The 21,409-nt window shown below is 45.4% G+C and overlaps 2 protein-coding genes across 2 annotated transcripts in view; both read right to left on the bottom strand.

Moving 5' to 3' along the window:
- Window positions 1-529: 529 nt before the first annotated feature.
- Window positions 530-4,853, bottom strand: prdm14 (PR domain containing 14). Its single transcript, XM_077010700.1, has 8 exons — window positions 3,932-4,853; window positions 3,688-3,741; window positions 3,439-3,599; window positions 3,005-3,272; window positions 2,529-2,731; window positions 2,174-2,275; window positions 1,343-1,562; window positions 530-850 (listed from the first exon to the last, which is right to left on the bottom strand). Exons 1-8 carry the CDS (start codon window positions 4,617-4,619, stop codon window positions 675-677), a joined length of 1,872 nt encoding a protein of 623 aa, XP_076866815.1. The 5' UTR covers window positions 4,620-4,853; the 3' UTR covers window positions 530-674.
- A 1,912-nt stretch (window positions 4,854-6,765) lies between these two features.
- ncoa2 (nuclear receptor coactivator 2) overlaps window positions 6,766-21,409 on the bottom strand; it is a 64,976-nt gene continuing 50,332 nt past the window's right edge. The window contains 12 exon segments of the mRNA XM_077012358.1: window positions 6,766-10,200; window positions 11,929-12,094; window positions 12,455-12,632; window positions 14,214-14,403; window positions 14,405-14,656; window positions 14,902-14,979; window positions 16,964-17,260; window positions 17,573-17,729; window positions 18,934-19,069; window positions 19,289-19,525; window positions 20,633-20,726; window positions 20,728-20,828. Coding sequence (XP_076868473.1) covers window positions 10,186-10,200; window positions 11,929-12,094; window positions 12,455-12,632; window positions 14,214-14,403; window positions 14,405-14,656; window positions 14,902-14,979; window positions 16,964-17,260; window positions 17,573-17,729; window positions 18,934-19,069; window positions 19,289-19,525; window positions 20,633-20,726; window positions 20,728-20,828 — 1,901 coding nt within the window. The 3' untranslated portion in view covers window positions 6,766-10,185.

Below are 21,409 nucleotides of genomic sequence, written 5' to 3' on the forward strand. Positions count from 1 at the left end.
TGTTTGTTTTATTGTGTTTTAGTATATTGAAAACGTTAAAAACGAATAAAAATGTGAATTCTCGTTAAAATGTGACTTTTACTAAGTAAAAAATGAAATCACTCAAAAATCCGATTCATGCCTTATATTTTTTATTTTTCGTTACGGTGATATTACGTCATGTTAACGCCGTATGGCACACTGACGATTTCCGCTCGCGAGAAATGACGTGTAGCGTAGCTACAGAACGGTCAAAGTAGACATGTATAAATTTGATGGTTTGAATTTGCATAGAAAATTTCAAATACAGAAATAAGTAATAAAATAAATAATAAAATAATGGCGATGGTGGTGATAACAATAATGAACCTGTTGAATTTTATAAAATAATAATTATGCTCTTATGATTAGCGAGCCTAAACTTCGTGATAACAAATTTGCAGCCAACAAAACACCTCAAAGGTAGTTAAAACAAATAACATTACAAATAGTGGTTAAAACAAAACACACAAATAAATAAGTCACAGTACATTACAGCAAAACACAATTTTAAGGGACATTACATCACCACATTAAATATATGAAATTACATGTGTGTTAAACAGACGAACATTGAGCATGATCTCTTAGGAGAAGGAAAAAAGGAAAACACAAAGCTGCGATTGGACATTTCGATACAAGCCATAGCTGTAGCGTTAATTCCACGGCCTGTACTCGGGATTAATCTTGGTCAGTCCAGGGAAAGAGAAACTCTCGCCTATGTGCCGTTGTGCTGGAGCGCATTCTGTGCTTATGGGGAAAGAAGGATTCTCTTCCGCTGCACGAATCCCCGGAGGTGATGGAAGAACCGTCGATTCCAAAAATGGTCGCTCTGTCAGAAATTATAAAATAATATATAATAGATTTTAAAAAGAGCTATTCACAAAATGATTAAACAATTTAATTATGAGAGAAACAATACAACTATCTAAGAAAAAAAACATTTCGACGTTTCATAATATGTAAGCTCAAAGTGGCCTGATAGTAAAACTTTAAATTGTTAAATGTAATGTAAATTCAGATAGGAAAAAGAGAAAGAAACATATGACACAATTGTCCTATGCAATTTAGGTAGGCCTATATTTATACACTGACATGCGTAAAAATGCAAACAGAAACGAATAAATGTATAACGTGATCATTAAAATGCACACTGATTGGCGTATTGACATTATCTGGAAGTATTATTAAGTCAGATTAATTAAATAGAGTACATAGCCGGTTCAGTCTAATTTTAAGGTCTGATTTCGTATGAGTAGAAGTAAAACTTGAGTGAGTGAAATCTCTTAAGCTATAGTTTTGTGCCTTTAAACGGTGGTCTTACTTTTATGACTTTTAATGTGGAATTTCAATTCCTCGGATTCTTGGAACGTGCAGCCACAAACGTCACAGGAAAAGGGTTTGTCTTTCGCGTGCGTTCGCCTGACGTGGCTGTCATGAGCCGCGTGAGAAGCGAACGCCTTTCCGCAGTGTTTGCACTTGAACGGCCGTTCGCCTGAATGCTGCCTGATATGAGTGCGCAGAATGCTGGACGCCGTGAAAGCCTGCAACAACAACAGTTATGTCATACTTATTCCATAATATTAGCACAAGACTGAAATGAAGCCAAGCTTCGTGCATTGCCCTGATGTAAACTATATTCTCTTAGCTTTAATATTTCTCAGTCATAGAAGGACATTTTCAATTCAAATGGTTATTTTAAGATCAGATATTGCATTTTTCCCCAGTTGAATGTAGGTATAATTTTGGAACAGACCTGACCCCGGATTTAAAGTGTACTCATTCGATAGTTAAAGCACAAATTAATGTGTTTTCTTCTTTGCCCTATCTTGGATGCCATTATAACGAAAATCAGAGTAAATAAAGTTCTGGCAATTCAGAGTTAGAGTTACTTGATAGCACATTGTTAACTCGTTTCGGACGCTCCATGCAAAGAGGTACGTTTAAGACAAAGCGTCAGGAAAAGTTTTGTTCACGAGTCATAAATAAAAGCCATAATCCCAATGAACAATGGCTTGGATGTGCATCTGGCATTAACTAGCGTGTAAGTGTGGCCCCGAGTGTGCCACGAGAGGGATAATAAGCGCTGTGGTTAAATACACCATGAAATGAGCCAGATCTACTCCTGGCTCGTGGCCCACACCAGAGACCTCACCTTGTTGCAGTAAACGCATTTGTACGGTCGCTCTCCTGAGTGCACGCGCATGTGTTTGTTCAAACTGGAGGACTGTGAAAAACTTTTGCCGCACACAGAACACTGAAATAAACCAAACAAAGCAGAGCAAAACAATGAAACATTATTTTACAACGCATACTTATGATTAAAACATGTTTATTAAGTTTACTGATTTTTTAAAATTCATCCCACATATCAAAGACAGGCATTTCAATTGGGAGTTATTATTTCTGAACAACACGCGCTGAAGTATTCCAGCCTCTATGAAAGTATTAACATAGATGAAATGAACAGTATGAGTTCGCGACTCAAATGCCACATTTCATACATTTACCTTATGCGGCCTGTGTTTCTCGTGCACGTGTAGAATGTGTATTCGCAGTCGATCTCTTTTCTCGAATGACCTGTTACATAGATGACAGGGGAATTTCCTGTCGCCCTGGTCCACACAGCGCGTATATTTTAAATGCTTGTCTCTGTAGTATTTGTAAGCGAAGACTTTTCCACATCGATCACATTTGTAACCCTCTCCAGAGTCTAAAACAGGCAGGGCAGAGAACAATCCATTTTCATAAGCCAAAACTTTATAACAATTATAATGTTTTGTTCAGACCTACATGTATCCCAATCAATCAGCATTTTATTTATGCCCATCAATTACCCTGGCAAAAACGTTTGCATAATACTTTGAGCACAGTTAGAATTATTCAATACCTGCGCAATTATGTATTCTAATCCTAGTGTACATAATAAGAAGATATATAAACAGTGTGTGTTGGCTGCGAAATTATTTTTTACACGTCTCCATACCTTCCGATGGCATCGGTTCGCTGTCGACGAAGAAATCTTTGAGAGTGAGCGGGATGCCCAAGAACTGAACGTAGCAGTCTCCGTACCAGACCAGAAGTTCTTGGGACGGCCGGACCTCTTTGCACGTCTCGTAGTAAATGTGACCGTCGCACTGGACCGCGATGAGGTTCTGTTCCTCCGGGAAACGAGCGCACTTCACCACAGCCATCCAGTTCCCACACGCACCTCTGCCGTCCACAAAGTGACTTAAACGTCCGTTCTCAAATATCTTAACGGGGAAATAATAGTTTGTCATTTCAGAAGTGGATAAATAAAACGAATGTCAATTGAGTCGCTTCTATACTTAATTTTATTTATAATAAAATTTGATTATATGGGAATGAAATTGGTGGCAGTGTGATTGTAAAATGACTATTAATACAATCTCCATTTACCTCCCACATTAGTGTGTTGTCATCGTAGGTTTTGATTTCGCTTGTGTTGACCAGTTTCCCTCGGAATGGCCCAAAGCGTGTGCCCTTCGGTATAGTGCTCTTACCAGCAAAAACCCCATAATGGGAAACACTTCCGCAACTGGTCTGGTGAATCAATAAACCTGAAAAGACAAACACAAGCACTGCGTCTTTGTTCCTACATAAATGTGTATTTACAACATGAATATATACATATATATAGGTTACTACCTTCAGGTAGTTCGAGGCTTTCCGTATCAAAACTCAGAGGCAGGCGGTCTGAAACTAAAAAAGTAATTTAAAAGAGTTAACAGTCGATTGTCTAATTTTGAAATTACAATTACAAAAATCAGTAGATCAATACATAAAAATTATATTAATCTCGAAAACGCAGTAAAGATAGCCACTTTATGCTACACATTATTTCACAAAATACTTATGAAATACTTATGAAAACTGTACATAATTAGCATACCTGTATTAATGGGGAACGTGAGGCCTGAGATGGCGTGAGCGACGTTTTCTTTGTGGTTTTTGGAGTATCCGTACAGAACAGTGAACAGATCCTCCTCGGTGAAGCTGTAGGCGCGTGTCCGCTCCTTCACCGTCTCCGTGCACGGCAGGTAGACCAAACTGTCCTTGGCTGGAGAAGAGGACGTCGAGGACGAGGAGGACGACATGTCTCTGAACGCACCACTGAGGTCCGAGAGTAACCCCGCTGCCCGCTCAGGGGGCACTTGTGTCACCCCCTCGTGTTTTGAGCAGATCGCGTGAGTCGACTGGATCCGACTGAAACACGGGAGACCGGCCGCGTTGAGCAGCTGCTCGTGGAGGACCGACGCCTGGTGATTGTTCTGGCTGAAGATGGACGGCGCCCCGCTGAAGTGAAACGGCATGACCGCGTGTGTGTCCGACACCAGGCGGCCGAGCGATGTGAGCGGGTGGAAGGCGTGTGCGCTCTTCAGGACGCCGAGGTACTGCGCGCCGGGGACGGGGCAGTAACCGGAACCTCCAGAGATGCTGGTCAGCGGGTCCAAGTGGAAACTCCTGTCTCTCAGCGCGGTGTTACCGGACAGAGACACCGACATCACGGCAGGATACAGGAGGCTGATCTGATGACCATTTAAATAGTCCGCGGCTCTTCTGTATTCTGTGCACAACATGAATGGAAGAGGTTAGTCTCTAGATATTTGGTCTCACAGAACAGCTGTGAAATACAAACATTTAGACTGCTGTGCACAATACATAGCAGTGTTTAAATCTGAGTTCTCACCAGGCTATTTGAACACACCGGATTAATTGCAGTGGCATCTAAAAAGTTTCCTACCTTCTCTGTCGTCTACAGTGAAAATAAAATGTACTGTTTCCTCAAACAAGGAGCATGTTCTGCGATCACAGTGGACTCGGTGGTAATAGACAAATTGGGGTCATGACACCACAGTTTAAGAACAGCGGGTCAGCCAGAAAGGTCAACATTAATTAAGCTCTCCAAACTCTTTCAGAAAGCATTAACGGGCGTGTCATGCTCCATAAGTTCCTGACCCTGGCTAATTATTGCGAATGAACAGTATGTCTGTACATTTAAATCAACACATTTGACGTAAAAGACGAGACTTAGCGAGGCTTTGGCGCATACCAGTTTAATCTAAAAAAAAAAAAATTGGAAAAAATAAATAAAATATAGATGTAGTAGAATTCACTCACCAGACAAAAGCTTTAGACATGCAATAAGAGTCCGTTCTTTTCTCTTCAGAAATAAGTGAGATTGTTTGATTGAGATGAAGGACGTGCGCTTGGTGGAGTGCTGGGTTGTTGTGTTGTTTGTAAGAAGCTGGAGGCAGATCTGGGAGCTCAGCGTGGAGGTTAGAATGGGACGAGTGAAAGGAAGTGTCTCTCTATCCGTTCAGCTATTGGCCATCGGCTCATCCTCAAATCTTTCTCCAAGCCCCCAGGGGAATTACACGTTAACACGCGCTATACTAGCGAATGGCTCTACTTCTAAGACTCTTTCATATGCAACACCAACTTCTCTAACGTGTTAACTACTGACCACCCACTTAACTTAATTTCAGTTAAATAGTCAAAGATGTGGCATCGTGATATGCAGCCGGAGGTCATTTTGCATAGCCTACCAAAATATTATTCTGGACAGACACAGAGCACCGAATTACGTGCTCTCCGGTTCTACTTGTTCCACCGTTATAAGACGTTGAAAAGATTATCGAGATAAGTAAGACTTGGTACTGATGAGGACCTAGCAAGCAATTAAATATGCTGCATGTGCAAATAAAGATTAAGATTTCAAAACTCATTTAATTAGACAAAACAGCAAAATAATATACTTCAGCATTTCTGTTTCAGAGATATAAGTGAATAGAATAATACGACTAAATAGTGCATAGGCTATTTGCACTTAATAAAATATAATGCGACGAATTTTACAGAAAAATGTCGGTCTGGATATGGACATTCGTCAGGGCATCGATGATAAAATAAGACCCAACCGACAGAAGCCAGCTTCAAAGGAGTCGCTGCAGGGTTGGACAAAGGCCTACTATTTTAAAATGGATTTCCATTTTTCTTACTGCTTATGGCACATATCCTGACACTAAAGTAACTTTATTATATTGCAGTCTACGTCTGTAAACGTACATACAATAATCTGGAACGGTCAGAAACAACCTGCTTGTTATGATGCATTGATGTTAAATTTTTTAATTTAACGGAAAAACGTTATAATAAAATGAGTGATTAAAAGTAATGTCAACATTTTATAGTTAATTTTAGCTAGCTATGCCACCCGGTTGTGGAATCATTTCAGATTGAACAAAAGGCTGGTTTATGGTGTTGGGTCAGACACACATGGGGAGCTACGGAGTAGGCGAACCGCTTTCGCGTTTGCGTTAATGTTCACCGCGAGGCAGACGCAGCTCGTCTCGCGCGCTGGAACGTCGTTACTGCGGTACAATCAAAGCACGCGACCTGTTCGTTTTGGAAGTGCACGTGCCACTTCAAACCTTGTAAATACTCGCTTGCTTTTACGTCAGTTTTTTATGGCGTGGTGCACTGCACTCCAGCAGGCGAATAAACCAGTTAGACTTAACGCGATCACTCAAGCACGCCGTTAAAATGATCAGAACATCGTTTTAAATATTGCAATAACAGAATTCTTTATTTACAATGGTATTATTCAACATCAAATAGCATCAGCAAAGCAATATTAGTTGACAACTTGCATAACTGTTTTTAAGTTTTCTCGCGGTATATCTAACTTTGCATAAATGCTCACACTAATATTAGAAACATCGATGCGGGTGAACAGATGATATTTAATGTGAACAACACAACTGGAAAAAATACATCTCGTAGCGCGCAATACTGTAAGCTTTCTCCAAAGAGTCCATATAAATTACATATTGCTTCGATTTCCCATTGCATCATTTTCATACATAGGGTAAAATTAGAACTGTACAAATAATAGAACCCACAGCTGATCGCAATCAAAACGTGAAGAATGAACAATATTCAGACAAATACGGATAGAAAGAGAGAGATGCATATCAGTATCCAGCAGAAAGGACATAGTTGAGCAGTGATAAACTCGTTCAGTATTGTGATTCACTATACAAATATAATACAGACAACTCTGGAGCTAATATACAGGACATTTAAACAGATCTAAGGCAAGATGCTAGGTTTAGCATTTCCGGTTTATGCATTTAGCTCTACGAAATTGGCAGACTACAAAAAGACATTAATTCCCGGAACAAAATTTAAGGTAAACATAAATCGTTTTCGTAAAATTTGCAGGGCAAACCGATATTTTGCACCTATTCCTGATAGCGTTAACAACTGCAGACTCGTCACCGTCACTTCATGGCTTGTATTTCTTAAAAAATTTAGACAATCTTTGGATTGTTGCCGAGGAACATACAGGAGTCTTAAAAACTGGCTATTCTCAGCTAGGTATTCCTGCAAGATGTCAGTGCTTGCTCGCGGTGTTGAATGACCATTAAAACAAAGCCAAAAAAAAAGTTGACCGGAAACAATAAAATAAATAATTACAAACAAAACTCAATTTGTTTATTCTAAAATGTCGAGGAGAAAGGAGGAGCCACTGCACGTGTAGGATCGCGAGAGCTGCAGTGAGTCAGTGAGTCAAAGTCGTTTTTATCCAAAACTCAAACTCAGGCAGACGGCCAATACAGACCTGTGGGTAGGAGGGCGCAGGTTAAAAACAACCTGCAAATTTATGGATCTGTGGATTTATTTAATTTTTTTTTGTATTTACAGCGTTCAACGGCAAAGGCTGAAGCTAGAGAACAGCAAGCCTCGGGATTACTCGGCCTGCGTGTGTGGAGCAGCGCGGGCGCTTGGCAGATATCGAGGAAATGATGGCAACAAACGCGCTGTAGAAAACACAGCATTCCTTTGCACGTGCACGCACGCACACACATGCACGGCGATTTGTGTGTGTGTGTGTGTGTGTGTGTGTGTGAGAGAGAGAGCGAGAACCCTGCAAAAGGTACAGGCTGCCGGCCTGTCGGTGAGAATAAGTGAACCCAGACTTTCATCAAACCTGAACCTTGAATACATGAAAAGACAGGTGGGGATGGCATGTTCAGACCACCACATAACTCCACTGAGCATTTGATCAAATCCAGTTTATATATATATATATATATATATATATATATATATATATATATATATAAAAACACACCAGGTGGAGGGCATTAGGGCATTAAGACAGGTGTATGTTAAGTTAGAATGTCTGCACTGATGCAGAGATGAGAGTCTATAATACAGTAGCTTTGACTGTGCTGAGGTCAGATTCTGTGACAGGTCACTCACAGAACTGAAGAGTCAAAGCAAATGAGTCCAACTCAAATGACCAGTGTTGTCACATTTACTCTGGGATCTGGGACAGAAGAATATATACTGAGGCTGTGTGTGTGTGTGTGTGTGTGTGTGTGACACAGGGTAGTACTACTCAGTGTTGGTGTGTGTATGTGTGTGTGTGTGTGTGTGTGTCACATAGGATAGTGCTACCCAGTGTTGGCCAATCCACCTGCCTTAATGTATCCCTCCTCACAAAAAAAAAATAGAAATCACAATAAAATGTCTTAAATACTGGGTTAAAACTGGGAGCAAGAATCTGCATCCAGAAAAGCAAAACTGTACAAAATTACAAAACAAAGAAAGCAAAAGTTATCAAGTCATAGTTATTGCTTGTCGTTTCTCAACACCACATCAGGCTGTGGTTGTACCAAGCAGCTCACATGAACCAACACTCCCCCACCAGAGAGGGCGCACTGCCGTGCTGGGGTAGGGCTGGGTAGGGCTGGGTGGGCTCCCTCCTCTGGGTCTGTAGTATGAAGGCAAAGAAGTCACTGAGTAGCTTCCCCAGCATCACACGTGCTGGCTATGAACGCCAAAGATCTTCCTTCGGTACCACAGCACAAAGAGAATCTGCTTCTCGCATGTTCCCTGAAAACACTGCCATGCATGAGAAGGCCTCTCTGACCCCTGGAGCATGTCCACCAGGAGAACACGGGCAGGCAGAGGGCGAGAGCCGGGCCGTCGCTGAAGAAAACAGCACGCCACCAATCAGGGCGGGTTTGTTCCTGGTACATACAACCTGTCTGCCGAGCACAAAGACGTCTGTAATCACTTTAAGTTTCTATCTGAAACTACTGGACAAAACAAACAAGGAAACAAAACCAAACTTTGCTTAGTCATAAATAAAGAGGCCTACACACCCTCACCAGGCTCGGCCTTCACTTCAGTGATTTTCATTGTAGTTCAATAAAGATATCTACACTGTTTAGGAAAAAAAACCTATACATTAGAATAGAATTTAATTTAACACACAATAAACCTCTTGACTAAATTAAGTCTAATTTCACAAACCACTGCCCTCAAACGTTTAATCTGTTTAATCCAGATTTGTGTAGTAGCCATTTCAAATGTATTCTTTTCTTCTCACGTGGGGAGGAGAGGAGCAGGGTTAGATAAGAAAAAAAAGGAAAAATGGCTAAATTTTAAGCACTGAACAGATTTAGCAAGCTTCATCCCTGTCTAAGAACGTCACCGGGGGTTAGGGCAAGAGGGGAGCACGAGAACTTATGTGGCTTATGGCCACAGAGAAGAGAACAGGAGAGAGAGAGAGAGAGAGAGAGAGAGAGAGAGAGAGAGAGAGAGAGAGAGAGGAATACATTCATGGGATCCCCATGCTACCATTGCTGAGTCATGGGGGGGGCGGGAACGGGACCTAAGTCACACTACGGTGAATGCGATTATACAGCAGGGCTTGCAGAGTGTGTCTGTCTGTGTGTGTGTGTGTGTGTGTGTGTGTGTGTGTGTGTGTGTGTGAGAGAGAGAGAGCAAGAGAAAAAGAGAAAGAGAGAGAGAGATCGGGGGCAGGCTACATGGAGTGGGGGGTAGCACTAGAGGTCCAAAAGATCAAAGTGACAGTATCTGAGTGTGTAATTCCCCTTGGGGCTGAACCCCCCACCCATCCAACATTCGTGCTCGTCCTGGAACAGGTCTCCAGCAGGGGGCAGTAGGATGTCCTGGGAGCTGTAAGGAGCTCGCGAGCAGTAGCTCAAAGGGCTGGGGCCAGTTCAGGGCTCCTGCTGGCGAGTCCCACCCAATTACTGTTGGCCATTTCCTAGGCAATGGTTTCCTAGCACTCTGTCCTGCCGGGAGACATCTTCCACGCCTGGGTCAACAGTACTTCTGCTGAGAGATCACAGAACAGAAGATTCCTGCTGTTAGCTGACCACGTTCAACACAGGCGAATAAACCAGTCAATGCATCAAACCACACAGTACAGTTTGGGCAGTGTGGTCCGGTGTGACCCACTCCATCTTTGGGACGTCCTAGCACAAATGTACCTGATCCACTGAATACGTTTAGTTAGAAACTATCGACTTTAACTACTTGGACTTGGTCTGACGACGCAGGCTATCAGAACCTGGGAAGGCCCGCTCTGTCCAGTGAGGATGAGAAAGTTGTGCTTTGCATTGAGCAGTACTGTATAATGCATATGTTTACATTTTACAGTGTAAATATTTTATGTTCGAATGCACATCTATCCACAAGGTGATTTTGAGCGTCCACTTCTCCATGATACACACAGCATGTTTTATTGATACAGGCCTATTTATACACCCAGCTGGCTGCAATGAGCTCATCGCCATTAAGACCAGTCAGGCTCTCCAAACACTACAGCCTAACACGCAGAGGGAGAGCACAACTTCACACTCCTGTTCCGCACCAATAGCAAACACCTCCAGTTAATTATGTGGCATAATGCTGAACTTCAGAAGGTCACCAGGAGATAATAAATTGAGAACACAAGTCCTTAAAACTGTGCTAATGGTAAAAGGCTAAATTATTAAGAGCTGCTGGTTGCTATAAACACTGACTGGGTAGAAATCATCAGATGAGGTTTCACGTCTGTAGACGTCCACCACGAAGTGCACCGATCCAGCCACTGCGCCTTGGTTAAATATTCATACTATTTTATGAGGCTTAAAAGCTTTAGTAGAAGCAAGACTACAAACATTTCAGAACGCCAACATGCCAAGAACACTCATTAATGGGACTGTGCAGGACGAATCAATCCTAGCGCACAAACACGCGCCATCCAGGGTGCAATCCGAAATTGGGAGAGAAAGGGAGAAACACGAGTTTCAAGTGCGTCTATGCGCGTGTGTGTGTGTGTGTGTGTGTACATCCAGCACATTAAAGGCCTAAGGGTTCCCACAGCTGCGTAGCGTGCTGCAGTGACACTCCTGCGTGGCTGGGAGTGCTCTTTAGATGCCCCTCCCCCTGCAGTCTGACACACTAATAAGGGTCAATTATTAATGAGTTGGTGTTAGACAAAATCATCCAATCAAGTGTGCCCAGACACTTAGCACATCCCCAAAAGGCATTCATGTAGTAAGTTAAGTAAAGAAAGGCATTCAATAAATCCGAGATGGACACCTTTTACCAAACTCCTGGGTGCAACACTGGAGACCTTAAATAGTCTTCATTAGCGTCGGAAAGTTTCAGAGACAGCAGAGGACGATATAGAGATACTCCCTTGCGACCAAGGCCCTACCTATTGAGGTCATATATCTAGAACTATCCCTGTGCTTGGGATTTGGACCCATAGTATTGTTAACCTTGTAAATCCTGTAAAGTTGCTTTGAGACAACATGTGTTGTGAAAAGCGCTATACAAATATATTTGATTTGATTTGATGCTGCTCCTTTGTGGTGGATTTCCTTAAGATGTCCAGGTCACTTACTAACACCTACTGATGTAAGATGTAAGCTACCCAGCTCTTCACAGCTGCTGATGAACTCTAGAAGGTCAAACTGAAGCTGGTAGCTAGTTACAGTTTAGATTGTCACACAAACTTTGGGTCCTGGGAAGTGTGTGTGTGGTGCTTGTGAGCTCGTGAGGTGTTGGTGAGACCTGTTCAGGGCCCATGGTTGCCATGGCGCCTGCAGGTCCAGAGTTCATCTGGCCCCCCATCTGGCCCATGTTGCTCATGGTGCCGGCGTTGGGCGCCATGGAGACGTTGAGGTTCATCGCGTTGCCGTTGTACACGCCGCTGCCGTTCGACTGCTGTGGGAACATACTGGAGGGGGGGGGGGGGGGGGGGGGGGGTCACACACCACATTTGCATAAAATAAAAGCTTATAGGCTTTAAAGGCTTATGACAAAGACTTCATTATAACACTTTTAAATTCAGGTTTTACTGAGAATTACTTCCCTTTCGTATACTATTTGGTAGTGAGATCTATTAAACATGCAAGCCTATTAAGTGAGTTTACCAGACAAGTTTAATGCACGAGCGAGTGTGTGTGTGTGTGTGTGAGAGAGAGAGAGAGAGAGAGAGAGAGAGAGAGAGAGAGAGAGAGAGAGAGAGAGAGAGAGAGTGAGTGAGTGAGTGAGTGAGTGAGAGTGTGTGTGTGTGTGTGTGTGTGTGTGTGTGTACCTGTTGGCATTCATGTTGCCCTGGGTCCAGCCATTCATATCTGGAGAGGACTGAAAAGTGCCATTGCCTGGGGCCTGTTGCATCATGGGACTCTGGGCGTGGCCCATCCTGGGCGACATGAGGGGGCTCTGAGGGGTGGCAGCACCCCCAAACCCTCCATCAGGCTGCTGACTCATTCCTGACACACACACACACACACACACACACACACACACACACACACACACACACACACACACACACACAATGGGCCCCACTGATACAAATGCCACAGCATGTACACTTGTGTAGATCCATAGTTAGAAATAACTACATCTGCATCACGTTCATCCAGGCCTGGTTATGGTAAGGTCTCCCTCCACCTCCCAACAATACATTCACATTTCCAAACACACCATCAGAGGTGCCACTCATCACCCAGCTGGTTTCACGATTCGTTTTACCTGCCGAATTAGTCAGTAAAGCCACACAGCTGGACCAAAGTACTATGCATACTTCACAAACACACACTCACACTTACACTACTGAAGACAATCAGATCTTTTGCTCAAGATTCACTAGACACAATCTGATTTTAGGAATGATATTTCAGTGTGGTACGGGTCGGTTCCTCCCGCAGCAGAATCACGGTACACATTGGGTGGGCGACAGGGAGGCTTTTCACAGGATGCAGAAGTGATACAGACAACACCAGCAAACAGGAGGCAGCTCGGCATGCAGGTTAGCATTAGCGGCTAGCTGGAGCAGCCAGGGCAAAAGAGGTGAGCAGAGGTTGGTGCGCCTGAGTGGAGGGGGCGGGGTCTTTAGTGGAGGGGGCGGGGTCTTTAGTGGAGGGGGCAGGGTCTTTGTGTTATTAGTTAAGAAATTAACAGCTTGGCTTCCATTCAACACTATGCGCGCACACACACACACACACACACACACACACACACACACACACACACACACACACACACACACACACACACAGTGTGGACACGGACACAGTTCTGGCAGGTGTATGAACATTAAAACCCTTTAAAATCAATCAATACTTTGTTCATTGGCCTGTGCCAATTATTTACGCCAAATTAGTCACAAAACATTCATTAGTGACAGGAGAAGTGGACATTTATGACACTTCCATTAATATTTCCACAGTTTCTGTGCCTATGTTTCATCACCATGACTCTGGCGAGCACCACAGCGCCCCCACCTGACACAAAGGCCAAAAACAAATCACCGGCTGTTCTTTAGGTCCACTGTAATTGTGCTGACATGCAAAATAGCTTCTGTCATCACGCCTTCCTCACAGCAGAGCTTATATAACTGAAGCTTCCCATGCAACTCTGCCCTCTAGTGGACATCATCTTTTATTGACTCTAGGGCAAGAATTACAAGGTAACGGCCAAATTATCTGTTTAAAGGTAAACTATTTGATCTAGCCTTTGTCCAAAAAAAGACAACCAGTCATTTTGACTGTAAACATGTGGTATATTGGTCCAGTTTTAATGCCCTTTTTCTTTTAAGAGGATTGCTGGACTGTTGATTTGAACAGGGTGCAGTTAGTGTGAGGATCTCTAATCAGAGGCGTCCATGGTTAATGACTGCTTCTCCAGCTAAAACACGAAAGATCACATTGATCCCGTTGCTAAATCCCCAGTGCTCCTGACTGTGGTGCATATGTGTGTGTGTGTGTGTGTGTGTGTGTGTGTGTGTGTGTGTGTGTGTGTGTGATGTTAGCATGGACACACAGACAGAGAGAAAGGGCAGGCAGTACCTGAGCTGGGAAACTGAAAGGCACTGTGCTGCATTTGCGGGCTCATACCAGCCCCGAACGGTCCGGCCAAGTTGCCCAGTATGGCCTGGTTAGCGAGGCCCATGGGGGCGCCATGCGGGGGGGCGTGCGAGAGGTGCTGCTGCGCGGGCAGGTTTGGGGATACGGGAGAGAAGGGGCTGGTGGGGGGGGGGCGGCGAGGCCAGGCCTGTACCATAGCTGGCCGGGTAGGGGAACTGCTGGGGCGCGGCCTGGGGGTTGCGCGCGCCGCTCATGGGCCCGGCCACGCCGGCGGCCGCCATGCTGGCCGACAGGCCCAGACCCTGGGCCCGCATGGCCACGTTGCGCTGCTGCTGGAGACGCTGCTGGTCCAGCTGTCGCTGCCGGAGGTGGTTACTTAACATCTCCCTCTGTCTCTGCGCCAACATCTGAGCGTTAATGGAGCCCTGGGACAGCAAATGAGAGAGAGAGAGAGAGAGAGAGAGAGAGAGAGAGAGAATGTGAGGAAGACAGTAGGGAGACCCATAAGAAGACAGGAAGACAAGAAGCGTCACTTGCTGTCTACTGAAATTGAATTGCAGGACTGAATCAAAAGTTCAGTATAATTGGAGCAGGGTTGAAAGATTAAAGCCATCCAGGGTTCTTGTTTTTTTCCCGCTGGCCATTTCTGGTTTGGGCAGCCACCACTGACCTGATTGGGGGCGTTGTTTCTTAGAGGTAGGTTCATATTGGCCACTCCACTCATCTGGTTCATCATGGGCTGGCGATTCTGAAATAAGGAGCGAGAGAATAAAGACAAATAAAACAAAAGTGTGATAGATAAAAAAGAAAAAAACTACGTTGATGCATTTGCTTACATCATATATAACACTGAACTGAATATAAATATTTTTGAAAATGTGCTATTCTGTATGTACTAATCAATCTCTGTGCAGCCCCAAGAAGACGACCCTCAAAATAATCTCTCAAAAGTATTAAATAGAAGAACTGGAATGAACACAAAACAAACAAGCTTTTGATTCAGCAAAACTTAAAATAAGGTCAAGTTGCAGTTCCTTAACAATCCAGCAGGAGGCATACCAGACTTTTTTGGTATCTTTTTTTTTTTTTTTTTTTTTTAGAAACTAGATTTCCAAAGACAGATGTTCATTAGGAAGCAATGGTGGTTTCTTCCACTGTTAAACTAAATGAGTTTCTGTGAAATCCTGGTGTGTTTTATCGATTGGATGATGTGGTTTACCCAGCAAACACACAGCCCAGTTAGCTAGATGAACCCAGATAAACACATGCTTATCCAGAGTATCCACTGCTTATCCAAGCTAATACGCTTTTACTATTCATTACATTTGTGTGACAACTATGTCCAGTTTGGATTAGCATGTGCATGTTGACAAGATCGATGAGATGAATAAAATTATAGCTAAATGAAATAAAAATAAACACATTCAGGACCTTAGAACAATCCATATTAAGGAGAAGCATTAATTAGTCCCGTAAAACAAGTTACAATGCAGTTTAAGAGGAGGGTCATTTTTTAACACTAACATCAATTCCTCCACCTGAATGATCCACCCAGCAGAATGATGCCGCCATAAGAAGGTTGGAATAACTTTTGGAGTTGGAGTGGCCACGTGTCACCACGTATTACGGTGTGTGTAGGTGTGTCTAAACCCACTGTGTTAAGGTGTGTGTAGGTGTGTCTAACCCCACTGTGTTAAGGTGTGTGTAGGTGTGTCTAACCCCACTGTGTTAAGGTGTGTGTAGGTGTGTCTAAACCCACTGTGTTAAGGTGTGTGTAGGTGTGTCTAACCCCACTGTGTTAAGGTGTGTGTAGGTGTGTCTAAACCCACTGTGTTAAGGTGTGTGTAGGTGTGTCTAACCCCACTGTGTTAAGGTGTGTGTAGGTGTGTCTAACCCCACTGTGTTAAGGTGTGTGTAGGTGTGTCTAACCCCACTGTGTTAAGGTGTGTGTAGGTGTGTCTAACCCCACTGTGTTAAGGTGTGTGTAGGTGTGTCTAACCCCACTGTGTTAAGGTGTGTGTAGGTGTGTCTAACCCCACTGTGTTAAGGTGTGTGTAGGTGTGTCTAACCCCACTGTGCTAAGGTGTGTGTAGGTGTGTCTAAACCCACTGTGTTAAGGTGTGTGTAGGTGTGTCTAACCCCACTGTGTTAAGGTGTGTGTAGGTGTGTCTAACCCCACTGTGCTAAGGTGTGTGTAGGTGTGTCTAAACCCACTGTGTTAAGGTGTGTGTAGGTGTGTCTAACCCCACTGTGTTAAGGTGTGTGTAGGTGTGTCTAACCCGACTGTGTTAAGGTGTGTGCAGGTGTGTCTAAACCCACTGTGTTAAGGTGTGTGTAGGTGTGTCTAACCCCACTGTGTTAAGGTGTGTGTAGGTGTGTCTAACCCCACTGTGTTAAGGTGTGTGTAGGTGTGTCTAACCCCACTGTGTTAAGGTGTGTGTAGGTGTGTCTAACCCCACTGTGTTAAGGTGTGTGTAGGTGTGTCTAACCCCACTGTGTTAAGGTGTGTGTAGGTGTGTCTAACCCCACTGTGTTAAGGTGTGTGTAGGTGTCTAACCCCACTGTGTTAAGGTGTGTGTAGGTGTGTCTAACCCCACTGTGTTAAGGTGTGTGTAGGTGTGTCTAACCCGACTGTGTTAAGGTGTGTGTAGGTGTGTCTAACCCGACTGTGTTAAGGTGTGTGTAGGTGTGTCTAACCCGACTGTGTTAAGGTGTGTGCAGGTGTGTCTAACCTGCTGTGCCTGTAGCCTGTGTTGCAGCTGCAGTCTGAGCGCGTTGGGTTGGCTGGCCACGACTCCCGCAGGGCGGAACCCTGGGCGGGGCTGTAGGCGGAGCATAGGGTAGCCCGGCCTCTGGCCCATGGGGCCTGCGATGCCGTGGAAGTTGGGGTCCTGCATGGGGGCGTAGCCACCCTGGGCCATGGGAGGCTGGGGGGGCCCATACTGCTGCTGGCTGTACATGGGGGCCTTCTGATCCATCAGCAAGCTGGTCTCCTGCCCGGGGAACTGCTCAGGCTCCATTGCAGCACCCTGCACGTCCGCGCAAACACACACACGGGCAGAGAGACAGGGAGACATGCAGGATCAACAACTGATGACACTTCCTTTCGGTACACACAGTGCTCAGTGACATCATGTCATCCTGCAGCTGAGTCATCAGCTAGGCTCCGCCTCTTTACCTAAACCTAAACTTCTGATCACGAGCCATAAGCATAGAGCAGGTGGGAGACGCGCTCCTCCTATAGGAGAGACCTGCTCTTCCTGAAGGAGAGACCCGCTCCTCCTGTAGGAGAGACACAGAGATGCACGCTGGACGGAACCCCCCCGAGCAGATGTCACTACCTGGCTTCCTGCTGGCAGGATGCCAAGCGCACGATCGATCTCTTCCAGGCCGTCGTAGTCTTTGAGAGCCGTGTAGAGCTGATTCAGCAGAGACCTTTCATCAGCAGGGCCTTCAGCACCACACAGACCGTCCTCCTGTGGATTACTGTACACAGGCCTGGCACACAGAGCAACACACACAGATATGATCCTCCTGGGGATTACTGTACACAGGCCTGGCACACAGAGCAACACACACAGATATGATCCTCCTGGGGATTACTGTACACAGCCCTGGCACACAGAGCAACACACACAGATATGATCCTCCTGGGGATTACTGTACACAGGCCTGGCACACAGAGCAACACACACAGATATGATCCTCCTGGGGATTACTGTACACAGGCCTGGCACACAGAGCAACACACACAGATATGATCCTCCTGGGGATTACTGTACACAGGCCTGACACAACACACACACACAGACACACACACACACCTTCACAGGATCATCCGTAACACTCCCTCTGTTTTCTGGTAAGGGTTGTTTGCTTTGCATGCAGGACTCTTATTTTGCAGGTTTGCCTGAGTGGAGGCGGGGCTTACAATCAGGACTAATGGATAAAAGCAGACGAAGACCAGGAGAGCAGGAGGAGAGCCATGCTGCTGTGTTTTTGTTTGATTTTATGCACACGACCATCGTTTGTTAGTCTCTTTCCTTGGGTTTGTTGCATTGAGAAAAGGTGATTGATTGTTACTCTTTTGTCTGCTCTGGGCTGGGCAAGAGTAGATGAGTGCACTCCTACATTTAACATCACGTAGTTGAACTCTTGTCTAGACACCTCAGGTAAGCGGCGGTGATGTGTTTATTGTATGTGTATAGCAGGTTAGTGTAGAGTGGTTTTGTATGTTGTATGTGATGGGTTGTTGGGAGATAAGGTTTAGTATAGGTGTTTTGTTTGGTTTGGTTTATTTTATCACCGCTCCTAGCCCATTGCCCAGGGCTGAAGGGTTGTGTATTGCGCTTTGAGCTGTTACTTGCATACGTGCAATACACTGAGTCTTGATCCCTCCAACCTTGGCTTCCGTGTCTTACTATTCTTATGTGGGTTCTCTGGCCAGCACAACACAGAACATAGTAACAGCATATGTGCGACCCCTGAGTTCACCTTTGTGGCGTCCCGGGTCGTAACACCAGGCATAGAGCAGCATGCACACACACACATCTCACACGCACAGGCACACACAGGAAAGTGAGAACACACCAGCGGTTCCAGCAGGAGTGAGTAATGTGTGTGTGTGTGTGTGTGTGTGGTAGGTGTTGGGGTGCAGGCCAGGCAGGGCCAAGATCCAGGGACGTTCAGAAAGGTTGTTTACCGGTTCGGGTCTCCAAAGGGCACCGGCTCTACGGGAATCATGCTGTCTGGCCACGGAGCCGTCTGATTGGGTGGTGCCTGTTGCTGTGGAAACTGGTGGCCTGCCATTCCCAATCCTATGTCCATGTCTGATTGGGCTGTAGGAGAAACGCACGCCCACACACACACACAGAGGTTGGATACGATACACTCATGAGAACGAGAAACTGAGATGGACAATGAGATGCACATTCCCAATTTAGCCTACTGAAGCAACATGCACTGCTCTCAAATGAAACGATTACAAAATAAAAGTTCAGAGTTCAGTTCAGTGCTTGATCAGATGTGGCCTGTTTAGTGCGTGTATGTGTGTGTACCGTTGGGCATCATTGGAGACTGCAACATGGGTCTAGTGCCTGGCTGGCTATTAGGTCTCATTGGCATGGCTGTGCTGGTGTTGGGCACCATGCGGTTGTGGAGCGCCCCCTGCTGGAGAGACTGCTGCGTGGAGGCCACTGCAGTGGAGGGCGATGAGTTACTAACAGCAGCAGCACCCTGAGAGGCCCAGGCGTCGGGAGGCATTCCTGCCCGCGGGCCAGAACTGCCCAGTACTCCTACACACACACACACACACACACACACACACACACACACACACACACACACACACACACACACACACACACACACACACACACACAGGAAGGTATGGAAAAGAGAAATCAGTAAGCAATAAAGAAATGAAGTCAACAGTGTCCTTTGTGTGAGGAGACTCACAACACGCGTGAACATGCTCACAGCACTTCTGACACACACACTCACAGCACTTCTGATATGACAAGGGGCAATGACAAGTTAACACGCCGGACGGGCCTGGTACTCAGAGGCCGTGTGGGGTACAGACACTTTAGGAGGAGCAGTGGTGAACAGTTGTGTCCCTTATTTTGCCTGTCCTGAGTCCAGGAGACCACACACACACACACACACACACACACAGGACACACACACACACACAAGCCCTAGTTTTTTCCTTTGTGAGACATGCAGCATTTCATCCATGGGTGTAATCTCCTCCTCCTTCTCCACCTCCAGGAACCCGTGGAGGACAGATGCACTGATGTAGCATGGAGGTCGTTGATGAATGAATCAGCTCGTCATGGTACAATACGCTGTCTCAGTTAGGGCGACTGAGCAACATATTTCAAGTCCCTGTCAGTCACTAAGGCAAGATAGCTGTCTTTGACATGTCAGACACACCGTGAGACCTGCTACACCGTCACACCTGCTACACCGTCCTCACTCTGCTACACTGTCAGACCTGCTACACCGTCAGACCTGCTACACCGTCACACCTGCTACAGCTGTCAGACCTGCTACACCTTCACACCTGCTACACCCTTCACACCTGCTACACCGTCACACCTGCTACACCCAAAAGCACTGACAGCAGGGTTCCACCAGAATACTGATGTTCTTTCCGCCTTTAGTGTGACGAGACCCTGAACAGTACTGTTACACACACACACACACACACACACACAACACACACACACACACACACACACACACACAACACACACACACACACCAGATGTAAAGCCCTTCTAACCAACCCTCCTGCCCGATGGCTTGTCTGCTTGTACACTCTGTAGTTCAGTCTCTCTCTGCTGCCTGTAAACATTAACGCGAGATGCCCACGAGCAGACCGGCGGGAAGGAAACCCACACCAACCTACCTGCCATGTTCAGCTGATTTGGGCATGACGCCCTGATTTCCCATCATGCCTTGCTGCTGCAGCATCGAGTAGGGGGCGTTTGTTTCTGATCAGGTGGTACTGGCCTGGCCCACCTTTAGCAGCCATGCTCATGTCCAGAGACACGCCCCGTATCTGACCCACTCTTGCTGGGTGCCTCGGACACACCGAAATCTGCACACAAAGACCCACACAAGCACAAAATGAAATGAACAATGTGAGGTTTAAGGGTGAAGGGACAGACGGGCCGCTGTGCGGGACCCACAGGTCACACCACACAGCCTCTCCATTTAGAGAGGTTTAAACACGCCCACACCGGAAGGGGAGGAACTTTAGTGTTACTGTACAGAGTAGCTGCATCTGATTTAGCTTCAGTGCTTCATGTAGCAGATATAAAGTCTCAAAGTCTCTCTGAGGAAGCTTGACCATAACAGGAAAAGTTTAAATTCAGACAAAAGTGCATGTTGCATCTTCTGATCGGATTTCCACAGAGAAAAATGGATTGGATTGGCCTTCTCTTTACTATGGAGAATGGTCTTCACAACGCCGCTGAACAGCGCTGTTCTACGATCTACACACAATAATTGTGTACATTTCTGCAAAAACTTTCATACGTGCACACACACGGTGTGTTAGAACTGAGGAGGTGTGGCATAGTAGGGTTACGCCATGAGTGTGTGTGTGTGTGTGTGTGTGTGTGTGTGTGTGTGTGTGTGTGTGTGTGAGTGTCAGCATGTTTCAGGAG

Source organism: Brachyhypopomus gauderio, chromosome 7, assembly GCF_052324685.1.
Source record: "Brachyhypopomus gauderio isolate BG-103 chromosome 7, BGAUD_0.2, whole genome shotgun sequence".
NCBI lineage: Eukaryota > Metazoa > Chordata > Actinopteri > Gymnotiformes > Hypopomidae > Brachyhypopomus > Brachyhypopomus gauderio.